This window comes from Phocoena sinus, chromosome 9 (assembly GCF_008692025.1).
Source record: "Phocoena sinus isolate mPhoSin1 chromosome 9, mPhoSin1.pri, whole genome shotgun sequence".
Lineage (NCBI taxonomy): Eukaryota > Metazoa > Chordata > Mammalia > Artiodactyla > Phocoenidae > Phocoena > Phocoena sinus.
The window spans coordinates 12,084,918-12,096,931 of NC_045771.1; the positions used below are offsets into that span (position 1 = coordinate 12,084,918).

Genomic DNA, 12,014 nt, shown 5'->3' on the forward strand with positions numbered 1-12,014 from the left:
CAGATAAACTCTAAATGTGTAAGGAGTGAAACTTGAATCTGGAATTGAGAAATGATCAGACATTCTAACCTACAGGTCGCCCTGTCCTCCGTCCAGCGCTGAGCTGGGGGTTACGGTTCACCTCCATTCATCCTTATGCCATCAATATGCAGGTTTTCCAGAGTCCAGCTCCTTGCCCTTCAAACTAACCCTACCCACTGGGGCCCAGAATACCCAGGTGTGGACCATGGGGTCCACCCTCCATCAGGACAAACAGGAGGAATCGACATTGGTCAGAGACGAGGGTCCATCACTCTGTATGCCTGAGGGGTGGTGATTTCCCTAAATCAGAGGTAGAACAGGGAAGGGCAGAACTCCATAGACGCTCCCGGGACACAGTCAAGCCCACCATGACACTTTTATTACTTTAATCAATTTCAGATTCGGTGGGGAGGAGCTCAGTCTGCAGGGAAGCTGAGAGAAGGGACATATCCATGTAGGAAGGAGATAAAAGAAGGTGGAGAGAGAGAAACTCTTGAGGAACACAGACTGGAAACATGTTAAGGAACAGCCAAGGAGAGGATGAAGAATGACTCGGGATGCACTTTTGGAGCTGGTCTCAGGAATCCTTTTTCTTAACCTGAGGAAAAGAGGACATTATCAGAGTGCCAGGGGTCACCGAACAGTACGAGTGGGTCAGAGGAAGCTGACTCTAGGGATTGATTTCGGGTAGAGCTAGTTGATTCTCCCCATCTTCTAAAGCTACATTCTGTGATGACCTCAGACGTTGTCCCCCGTCTGGCAGCCCCACTATAGCTCCATTGAGGTGCCAGGACATGACTCTGAGACTCCCTCAGTTACCCTTCATGACATTCCACCCTCTCCCTTCAATCACCTGTCCCATCCTGCCCTCGTCCTTACCATGGCCATCAGCACCAGGGCGCTGACCAGCACAGCATAGAGGGTGGCCTTCCCCAGCAGGATCTCATAGAGGATGGTGGCAGACAGGATCCCTTGCTGGTAGGACGCTGTTGGCAGGAAGGGAGAGCAGGTAGGTACCTGTGAGCAGGGATCTCTGGTCTCCTTGCCCACGCACCACCCACCCTTCCATGCCCCACCAGGGTTCATGGGTTTTGCATTCTCTGGTTCCAGAGAAAAGACCATGGGAGATGGAGACAAAGGAGCAGTGGGCCACTTACCTGAGGTGAGGCCACAGTCTGAAAGAAAAAAGGGGGAGGGAAATGGATGAGAGAGTCCATCGTCAAAAGCAGATTCAAAACTAAGCCAGCCTTCCTCAGCCCAATAGCTGGCAAAGTGCTAACTCTTGCCAACAACCATGTGAGCTTGGAAGTGGATCCTTCCCGAGTTGAGCCTTCAGAGAAGACTCCAGCTTTGGCTGACACCTGATTGCAGCCTCCTGAAGAAGACGAGCCAGCTAAGTTATGCCCACATTCCTGACCCATCGAAACTATACAATAACAAATGTGTGGTATTTTGAGCTGCTTTCAAAAAAACCAAGAAAAACAAAAACCTAAGGCAGACTTGTAGTGAGCACAGACTCCCAGGCTCAGGGCAGCCTCTGGTCAGAGTCCTAGCAGCGCCTTCCTTCTGTTTTGGCGATGGGGCCACAGCATCCTCGAAGGTCACGGAACATGGCAGCACTGAAGGGGATGAGGACCCACTGCTCAGACCCTGAGCTGTGCGGGCGCGTAGGGAGGGGGACCTTTCAGCACAGCTGAGTTGGGCTGACGATCTGGGATGTGGGGGAGGAAGTAGCCCGAGGTGCCCTGTCCTCCCTCACGGTGGGCTTCCCACACCCTCCCCTTTATTCTGCATCTAGTCTCTCTGCTCTCCTCCCTGGACCTCCCCCTCCGTCTGCTCTGCCACCCTCCTTGCCGAACCCTCCCGGAGCGGCTCACCTGCGCGGCCCCGGACCTCGGCACTGATGTTCTGGGTGACGGGTTTGGGCGTGTCCTGCTTCCACTCGTCCTCGTCCGAGACCCCGTGGAACCAGGCTTGGCAGCGGAAGAGGTTGCGAGGGTTGTACCAGAAGGTGGCGGAGACCCTCAGCCGGCTGCTCAGACAGTAGCTGGAGTCATTGCGGCTGGGGTCCTCCTTGTGGGGCTGAGGGTCCGTGCTGACCCCCGTCTCGACCTGCTTCCCGTTCACCCACCAGCTCAGCTCCACGTGGTCGGGGTAGAAGCCCGTGGCCAGGCACACGAGCGTGGCCTTCTGGGTCCGCGAGATCTCTGCTGCCGACGGCTCGAACACAGCCACCTTGGGTGGGGTCACCTTGCTCAGGTCGTCTGGAAGGGAGAGGGGTTGGGAGCACGGGTGCCCGGAGGGCCGCCTGCGCGTGTGAGTTGGGGGCACAGGGAAGGGGGCCACGGGCTCATCGTAAAAGGAAATTACGTGGTCGTAGGTCCTGGTTGTTTGTTTGGGGGTCACCACCCGCTCCTCTGTGACTGTGCTCCCTCGGCCTGCCTGGCCTTTGTATTGACCCTACGACAGACCTGTCTCCCGTGTCCCCAGCCCCTAAGGTGGCCTTACAAATGGCGCTGCCCGACATTCTGAGTAATGTCTCTTCTTTCCCCTTATTTGATTTCTTATCCATCAAGAAAAGCTTACCTGTCTTTTTCTCCCCATAATATGTAGTAGTTATTTACATAGAGCAGTGGATTGGAGGCAGAAGAACGGAATTCAAAGCTTGGAACTGACTCTGCCCACCAACGTGACTTTAGACAGTCTCTCATTGCCTCTGCATCATTTTTCCTGCCTGTGAAGGGAGAATCCCAACACCGACTGTCCAGCGCGGGGGTGGAGATGAAATGACATAAGGATTCGGAAAGCCCCTGCCCTCAGCTGGGTTACTTGTATGTGAGTCTCAGGGGTCGAGGAGTAAAGGGGATTTGGGGCTAAGGGGGTCATTTGGGGGTTGGGGGTTTTTCTTCAGATGACAGTATACAGATGGCATGTTTGGGGGCACCACGTGAGGACAGCCTTTTGTATTAGGGTGTGCTCATGAGAACGGGAGGTTTTCTTTCTTTCTGCTGCTTCAGCGGGTCATCCTAGCCATTCCTCTGCCTCCAGGTACCCCTGAGTTTCCTCAGCCCAGGCAGATAGCCATCTCCCTATGTTTCAAACGCAGGCATCTTCAGCCTATTTTGTCCCTTTGGTTCCACGTATTCTACTCTACCCTACCAGCAAGCTTCCTAAATAGGCATGTGAGATCATCAGAGCAACTTCTGCTCTCAGCTGTCTTGCTACAAATAAGCCCCTGGTGTGTGGCGTCCTCCAGGGCTCCAGGTGAAGGCGGTCCAGTTAATGCCCCTGCGGCCTTCCCATTTGGCTGGCTCATTGCTTCTCGGCCCTCCTACATCATGTTATTCTGCTCTTTGCTTTTTGTCGATTGTTTTGTTTGTTTCTGAGCAATTCTGTTAAAAGGAAGACATCTCACTCTAAAGAGATCTAGTTTAGGCTGGAAGATGGAGAAAATGTTCTTCTAACCGACTCTTCACATTTCCCTGGATGTGACCTGACTAGAGGGCTGGCTTCCTGGGTGTGTGACCTGTGCACACAGATTCACTTTTCCGAGGTTCTGGATCATTAAAGGGCCAGGGCTTGGGACCCAGATTTACCTGGTTCTGAGGTCTCCTGCTTTTCTCCACCCTGGCTGATTACAGAAACCCAGCTTTCCTCTGGGAACAAACACTTCAGCTGATCCCCATTGGCTCCATCTTAATTAGCCTAACTGCAAACACCCTTGCTGTTGTCAAATCATCCAGGTAAATATACTAGTATTGAGGGCTTCTCCCCCTCTGGCAGCTCAATACTCCCCAGGACAGGTGACCTTGAAGGTCCTTTTCCAGCACAAAGAGCCTAAGATCCTCCAGGGAATGTTCCTCAGCTCACAAGCAAAATACCTGCATCTTAATGTATGTCCTGCCCCACCTGGCTGTTTAACCTAGAAGACTTGGTGTGAGGAGGGAGATTTCCCGCTAGGGGATGAGGGAGGTACGTTTGGTGAGTAAATCCACCCAGTGGCCCAGGTTCCCATCTAGCCCCCATGTGCTGTACACACGGCCTGGCCCTCAGGGGTCTGGGGCTTAGGAAGAGAGGAAGAGGTTTTAAAGCTAATTTCAAATCCAAACTTCTAAACAGTAAATCAACAAACCCCGCTGACTATGATTCTCTCCCTCATGCCTGGGGTTTATCTCTCTCACCTCTCTGTTCCACACTCTTGTCTGTCATCCTTTTTCTCCTCTGCTCAGTGGAAGCCTCCATCTGCACCTCCCAGGAGCCGGCTGTGCAGGGGGCCACGTCCTGTGCTCACCCCTGCTTGTTCCTGCTCCTCGGGCTCATTCTCCCCTTTGCATCAGCTACACCCCCTCCTGCCCTTCCCCCAGCCCAGATTGCCCTCCATGGTCTTTTTCTCCAATCCAGCAGCCCTCAGAGTCCCAATAAATCTTCTCTTTCTCCAATGCTCACCCTGTCCCTAAATATCTCAGAAACAGAGACCAAAGCCCCCCTTTCCCTCTGTTCAAATTCCCGTCCCGGGAGTATCCCTACCCAAAACCCTCCCCACCCAATATTCCCCACCTCCCTTGCAGAGTTTACCCCCAGATGGACAACTGGACACGCGCCCCAGCTCCAGCCCACACCACCCATCTCTGGGGACCCCCCAGGAGCCGGGCTGGAAAGAGGGGAGGCATCCAAATCTTACCTATGACCGTGAGCCTGGTGCCTGGGCCAAAATACTGCTCATAGGAGCACAGTGAGAAGCCCCGCACTCAAACCCCCGCAGCTCCAGGCTGCTCCCGGGTCCCAGCGCCCCGCTTCAGTGCTGCGAGGGGACCAGGTGCCCCCGTCCGCCACGCCCGGCGCTCGCCGCCTTCCATCCCGCCCCGCCGCCGCTGCCGGGCCCGCGGACACTCACCCACCACGGTCAGCCGGCTGCCGGCCCCGAAGGGCACGGCGGCGCCTGTAAAGCACAGCCCCGGGGCTCCCCACCCAAACCGAGGCGCGCCGCCCGCGCTCACCTGGCACCAGGAGCCGCGTGCCCGGCCCGAAGTACCGGGGCTGAGTCACGGCCCCCCAGCGCCGCGCAAAAACCCGCTGCGTCCCCGGCGGCAGCGTCCCCGCTCACCTAGCACCGACAGCCGGGTGCCCGCGCCGAAGTACTGAGTTTCAGTGCTCACAGCTTCAGGGCTCAGCACAAAAAGGGGTCCCGCGGCCCTGCTGGCGTCCTGAACGCCCCGCTCCGCTAACGCCCCAGGGCACCCCGCTCACCTAGCACAGTCAGCCGGGTGCCCTCGCCGAAGAACAGAGGGTCGTTGCTCACAGCCCTGAGGCCCAGAACAAAAACTGCCGCTGCCCTCTCCTGATGTCCCAAACTCAGCCCAGGTCCCCACCGACCCCGAGCACAGCCCCAAATGGAGATGGGCAGCAGCCCACCTCTCTCCAGCCCGCCCGAGCGAGCGCTCAGGGACCCCAGCTGCCCTCCTTACCCAGCACAGTCAGCTTGGAGCCATCCCCAGAATACAGCTGTGTGGTATCCACACAGCCCTGGGACCCAGGAGCAAACTTTGCCTTCTCAGCAGCCTAGGAGGGTCCAGCACCCACACCCCCAAAGCTAGGGTTCAAGGGGTTATCCAGCCTGGGCAGCCCATCCTCCCTCCTCCCTGGAGCAACCTCCTTACTTAGCACAGTGAGCCTGGTCCCTGGCCCGAAGTGCAGCTCATTGTAGGAGCACAGTGGGAAGAGGCTACCAAGAATTCCTCCCTCTTCCCCTCCTCCCCTGGCACAGACTGGGACCACCCTCCTTCTCCCTGGCTTCTCTCTTCCCACCTCTCTTCAGAACTAGCTGGACACAGTAATCTGGGCCCTGCCTGAGGTCATCCCCAATTTGCAGAGAATCAGCTTGGCTTGGGGATTTACAGTGGTTGTGAAATTGGAAGGGGTATTTGTGATGGAGATTTTGCTGGATTGGGAAGCGTTCCAGGCTAGACCCTGCCTCTTACTACTTCTGTGACCTGCAACCTCGCTGGCCGTCATTTCTGCAGCTGAAAAATGGGGTAATATCTTCCCCACAGCGTTGTTGTGAGTGCTTAACAAATCACACACCTGCAAGTACTTTGTCAAAGGGCAAGTTTTGTGAAAAGCACAGAATCATGACTCCACTTTGTGGCTTGATTCTTCACTTTCCTGGAAGCTGAGTGTGGAGCAGGGAGGGGTAGAGGTGATCACGGAGTCCAGATCCCTGCGAGATCACATCAGGGACCCGCTCAGGAGATCTCTCCCAGCTACTCTGCCCATGCAGGAGCCGCCCCCCGCCCCGACCCCGGGCAGGTGGAGCTATTTTCTGAGGCAGGGCTTTTTGTAAAAGCCCTTCCTCTAACTGAATCATCGTGCCCACCGCCCCCCCCCCCCCCCGAAGTCCCCACAATGTTACACTACGATACAAAAACGTCCTCTCCTATTGTCCCCCTCCCCTAACGACTGTGCGGAGGCAGAAAGTGCAGGTGGTAGAGCTTGGTCTGATTGAGTGGGGTGGGAAAAAAACCTCAGAGTAATCGAAAGTGGGGAGGGGCTTGGGGAATGTTAGGGTGCTAGTGGAGGGGGAAGGGGACAGAGAGGCCCCTCCTGGAAGCTACGCCACCCTGAGGAGATCTCCTATGTCATCAGGGCTCCCCTCTGGGACTCACTGTGCCCACCTGCGCAGACTGGCATTTATAGTGAGGCACGTGGGAGGAGCGTCCCTGGAGCAGGTGATGGCAACTTAGGGCAGGAGGACACACAGCCTGGAAAGCTCTGCGATTCCCCGTTGCTTCCTGAATAGGGTCCGAGCTCCTTCCCCTTCATTAGTCCACAGACACGTAATGCACATCTACTATATGCCAGGCCTCATGCTGGTTGCAAGGATAGAGTCCGCTCTCAAAGCGGGAAGCCCCAACCCGCCTTTTCAGCCTTATGACTTCCATCTTGGACCTCGCAGCCCGCTGAGCAGAAGCACCTGACCCTGTAGTTTCATATCCTGTTCATACATCCGACTACCATGACCTCTCTCCCACATGGCTGACTGAGACCAGTTCTTCCTTTGAAGAACTGCCACCTTCTCAGACTCTCCCCTGACGGTCCCCGTCAGAAACCTCGTGCTGGCCTCTGCCTGCATTTTCGGAGACAGCTCACCTTGCCATTGCAAGCATCACCTTGTACGTTAACTGTTTCTATTCATGAATTATCCCCCTTATGAGCAGGGAAGCTTCTTGGGGACTGTGACCTGGATATCTTTGTTTTCTTGAAGGTTACTAGCAAATGTTGCGATGATATGTGCTTCACGAGTAGGTGCCTCTGCTCATGCATACATGTAGACATACGTGTTTGTGCATGTGTGTTGGTATATGTGCAGACACCCACGTTAGAATGCACGCAGTGTTGCAATAGTGGGAGGAGGCTGTGTGCTGCAGACCGGTGCGGGGGGTACAGGTGGCTGTTCCAGGCAGCGCTTAGAGTGGTATCTGCTCCTGAATTGGGTCACTTTGGGCAAACTCATTGATCCATTCATTCCTTTAAAGAGAATTTATTGGGTTAGTACACTGAACCAAGGTACTATGCCACATCGCAAGGATACTGTAATACCACACAACCAGGTCCTCAAGGAGCTGACCTTCTAGTGGGGGCGTCAGACAAGGAAAGAGGTAGTTTCCATCAACTGTGGTCAGTGGCAGGAAGGAGATGCACACAGGGTACTGTGATAGCAAAATACAGGGAGAATTTCATCCATTTGCATGGAGTAAGGGGCAAAGATCCTCCAGAGGAAGCTACTTGCTGGGGAAGACGTCACCATTGAACCCGCAAGGGTGAGTGGGAGCACACATATGTGTCATTCCAGGTAGAGGAGTGCAAGGCGGCCTGAGAGCCAGTGACTCGGGGGTTCAGGGTGACGGGAGTGAGGGTGAGTGTGGATAAAGTGATGGAGGACAAAGGTGGGTCTTTTATGCCATCCTGCGGACTTCGGGTTACATCACCATGGTGACAATAAGACAGTAAAAAGCTTTGGAAGGATTTCTAGAAATACCAACAGGGCTGATCCTTGGTTTTAGGGAAACTGATTTTCTATCCTCTCAGGACTGATCAGGGCCATATTCACACACATTTAATTCACTAGAGTGAAATTTATATCCAGCTTTGTAACTTAAACTGGAAGGTACATCTGATAATGAGAATAGATAGTAATTTCTCTTCTTCTCACCTGGAATCACTCCTTGGTGATGGAGAAAGCTGCGTAGTGCCCTCAGGGGGACAGTGGACAGCAGCGTGGGTGATGTACATGACACCCAGCTTTGTCGGCCGTGGGGACATGACCACTCAGCAAGTGGACACAGCTCTTCCTCAGAGCACCTTTGTCCAGGTAGGACAGAAATTTCCTATAGGCAGCATCACAACTTTTTCTAGGTTGTTCCAGAGTAAGCCTCTCTCTTCACCAATCACACCCTTTCACACGTACTTAAGTTTTGCCGGCAGTGTGGAGTAGTACCAGCCACAGGCTGGGTCCCTTGACCCTCCTACCTGAGGGGCCTGCACTTTCTTGAGCACCTCTTGTTTCTACCCTGGCTGGAGTCACATGGGACTTCAGAGATGGACGGAAGAGATATCTAGACACTCGCAAGGCAGACTCAAGCCAGATCAGGCCATTTTTATTGGTTGAATCTGTTCAGGCCCGCTTGGTCTGATTGAGTGGGGTGGGAAAAAAACCTCAGAGTAATCGAAGGGTCCCCCTTGGGCTAGGGAGATTTTGGTCATGAGTGTTTGGGGTGCATGCACACAGGGGTAGATACTGGGATGCGAAGAGAGTTGAGAGCAGCTCTTCTGAAGCACTGGGTAGGAATGGAAAAAGCAGAATTCACATCAGGGCCATAACATGCTGGAAGCTCCTGGCTCCACCTCTAAGCTGGCTTCAGGAATCCTTTCTCTTGACCTGAAGAAGAGAAAGTTTGGGAATTACCAGGAGCCAGCAGTGCTTGGGAATGAGAGGAAGTAGGGTTTCCCACTGACAAGACAAATAGCAGGGTTCCTCCAACATCCATCCATTGGGGATTCAGGTGACCGCAGTTTCTCCTTCACAGCATGGTACTTGCATAATGATCCCAGATATAAGTGTCTTCTGAGGCATGTGGATGACTCCCCACCTTCCTCTCTGCCCATTCTGGCCCTGGCAGGGTCTCTGTGTTCCTGGGTGTCAGCTGCTGTGTTTCAAGTGTCACCTCCAACCAGCCGGCCCCATCCTGCCCTCGTCCTTACCATGGCCATCAGCACCAGGGCGCTGACCAGCACAGCATAGAGGGTGGCCTTCCCCAGCAGGATCTCATAGAGGATGGTGGCAGACAGGATCCCTTGCTGGTAGGACGCTGTTGGCAGGAAGGGAGAGCAGGTAGGTACCTGTGAGCAGGGATCTCTGGTCTCCTTGCCCACGCACCACCCACCCTTCCATGCCCCACCAGGGTTCATGGGTTTTGCATTCTCTGGTTCCAGAGAAAAGACCATGGGAGATGGAGACAAAGGAGCAGCGGGCCACTTACCTGAGGTGAGGCCACAGTCTGAAAGAAAAAAGGGGGAGGGAAATGGATGAGAGAGTCCATCGTCAAAAGCAGATTCAAAACTAAGCCAGCCTTCCTCAGCCCAATAGCTGGCAAAGTGCTAACTCTTGCCAACAACCATGTGAGCTTGGAAGTGGATCCTTCCCGAGTTGAGCCTTCAGAGAAGACTCCAGCTTTGGCTGACACCTGATTGCAGCCTCCTGAAGAAGACGAGCCAGCTAAGTTATGCCCACATTCCTGACCCATCGAAACTATACAATAACAAATGTGTGGTATTTTGAGCTGCTTTCAAAAAAACCAAGAAAAACAAAAACCTAAGGCAGACTTGTAGTGAGCACAGACTCCCAGGCTCAGGGCAGCCTCTGGTCAGAGTCCTAGCAGCGCCTTCCTTCTGTTTTGGCGATGGGGCCACAGCATCCTCGAAGGTCACGGAACATGGCAGCACTGAAGGGGATGAGGACCCACTGCTCAGACCCTGAGCTGTGCGGGCGCGTAGGGAGGGGGACCTTTCAGCACAGCTGAGTTGGGCTGACGATCTGGGATGTGGGGGAGGAAGTAGCCCGAGGTGCCCTGTCCTCCCTCACGGTGGGCTTCCCACACCCTCCCCTTTATTCTGCATCTAGTCTCTCTGCTCTCCTCCCTGGACCTCCCCCTCCGTCTGCTCTGCCACCCTCCTTGCCGAACCCTCCCGGAGCGGCTCACCTGCGCGGCCCCGGACCTCGGCACTGATGTTCTGGGTGACGGGTTTGGGCGTGTCCTGCTTCCACTCGTCCTCGTCCGAGACCCCGTGGAACCAGGCTTGGCAGCGGAAGAGGTTGCGAGGGTTGTACCAGAAGGTGGCGGAGACCCTCAGCCGGCTGCTCAGACAGTAGCTGGAGTCATTGCGGCTGGGGTCCTCCTTGTGGGGCTGAGGGTCCGTGCTGACCCCCGTCTCGACCTGCTTCCCGTTCACCCACCAGCTCAGCTCCACGTGGTCGGGGTAGAAGCCCGTGGCCAGGCACACGAGCGTGGCCTTCTGGGTCCGCGAGATCTCTGCTGCCGACGGCTCGAACACAGCCACCTTGGGTGGGGTCACCTTGCTCAGGTCGTCTGGAAGGGAGAGGGGTTGGGAGCACGGGTGCCCGGAGGGCCGCCTGCGCGTGTGAGTTGGGGGCACAGGGAAGGGGGCCACGGGCTCATCGTAAAAGGAAATTACATGGTCGTAGGTCCTGGTTGTTTGTTTGGGGGTCACCACCCGCTCCTCTGTGACTGTGCTCCCTCGGCCTGCCTGGCCTTTGTATTGACCCTACGACAGACCTGTCTCCCGTGTCCCCAGCCCCTAAGGTGGCCTTACAAATGGCGCTGCCCGACATTCTGAGTAATGTCTCTTCTTTCCCCTTATTTGATTTCTTATCCATCAAGAAAAGCTTACCTGTCTTTTTCTCCCCATAATATGTAGTAGTTATTTACATAGAGCAGTGGATTGGAGGCAGAAGAACGGAATTCAAAGCTTGGAACTGACTCTGCCCACCAACGTGACTTTAGACAGTCTCTCATTGCCTCTGCATCATTTTTCCTGCCTGTGAAGGGAGAATCCCAACACCGACTGTCCAGCGCGGGGGTGGAGATGAAATGACATAAGGATTCGGAAAGCCCCTGCCCTCAGCTGGGTTACTTGTATGTGAGTCTCAGGGGTCGAGGAGTAAAGGGGATTTGGGGCTAAGGGGGTCATTTGGGGGTTGGGGGTTTTTCTTCAGATGACAGTATACAGATGGCATGTTTGGGGGCACCACGTGAGGACAGCCTTTTGTATTAGGGTGTGCTCATGAGAACGGGAGGTTTTCTTTCTTTCTGCTGCTTCAGCGGGTCATCCTAGCCATTCCTCTGCCTCCAGGTACCCCTGAGTTTCCTCAGCCCAGGCAGATAGCCATCTCCCTATGTTTCAAACGCAGGCATCTTCAGCCTATTTTGTCCCTTTGGTTCCACGTATTCTACTCTACCCTACCAGCAAGCTTCCTAAATAGGCATGTGAGATCATCAGAGCAACTTCTGCTCTCAGCTGTCTTGCTACAAATAAGCCCCTGGTGTGTGGCGTCCTCCAGGGCTCCAGGTGAAGGCGGTCCAGTTAATGCCCCTGCGGCCTTCCCATTTGGCTGGCTCATTGCTTCTCGGCCCTCCTACATCATGTTATTCTGCTCTTTGCTTTTTGTCGATTGTTTTGTTTGTTTCTGAGCAATTCTGTTAAAAGGAAGACATCTCACTCTAAAGAGATCTAGTTTAGGCTGGAAGATGGAGAAAATGTTCTTCTAACCGACTCTTCACATTTCCCTGGATGTGACCTGACTAGAGGGCTGGCTTCCTGGGTGTGTGACCTGTGCACACAGATTCACTTTTCCGAGGTTCTGGATCATTAAAGGGCCAGGGCTTGGGACCCAGATTTACCTGGTTCTGAGGTCTCCT

The 12,014-nt window shown here is 54.6% G+C and overlaps 2 gene segments (V, D, J or C); both read right to left on the reverse strand.

Moving 5' to 3' along the window:
- Positions 1–378: 378 nt before the first annotated feature.
- LOC116759201 overlaps positions 379–12,014 on the reverse strand; it is a 204,509-nt gene continuing 192,873 nt past the window's right edge. The window contains 5 exon segments of the C gene segment in view: positions 379–619; positions 901–1,007; positions 1,179–1,196; positions 1,899–2,285; positions 5,269–5,315. Coding sequence covers positions 599–619; positions 901–1,007; positions 1,179–1,196; positions 1,899–2,285; positions 5,269–5,315 — 580 coding nt within the window.
- Positions 8,649–12,014, reverse strand: part of LOC116759202 — a 55,007-nt gene continuing 51,641 nt past the window's right edge. Inside the window, 4 exon segments of the C gene segment in view lie at positions 8,649–8,956; positions 9,280–9,386; positions 9,558–9,575; positions 10,278–10,664. Coding sequence covers positions 8,936–8,956; positions 9,280–9,386; positions 9,558–9,575; positions 10,278–10,664 — 533 coding nt within the window.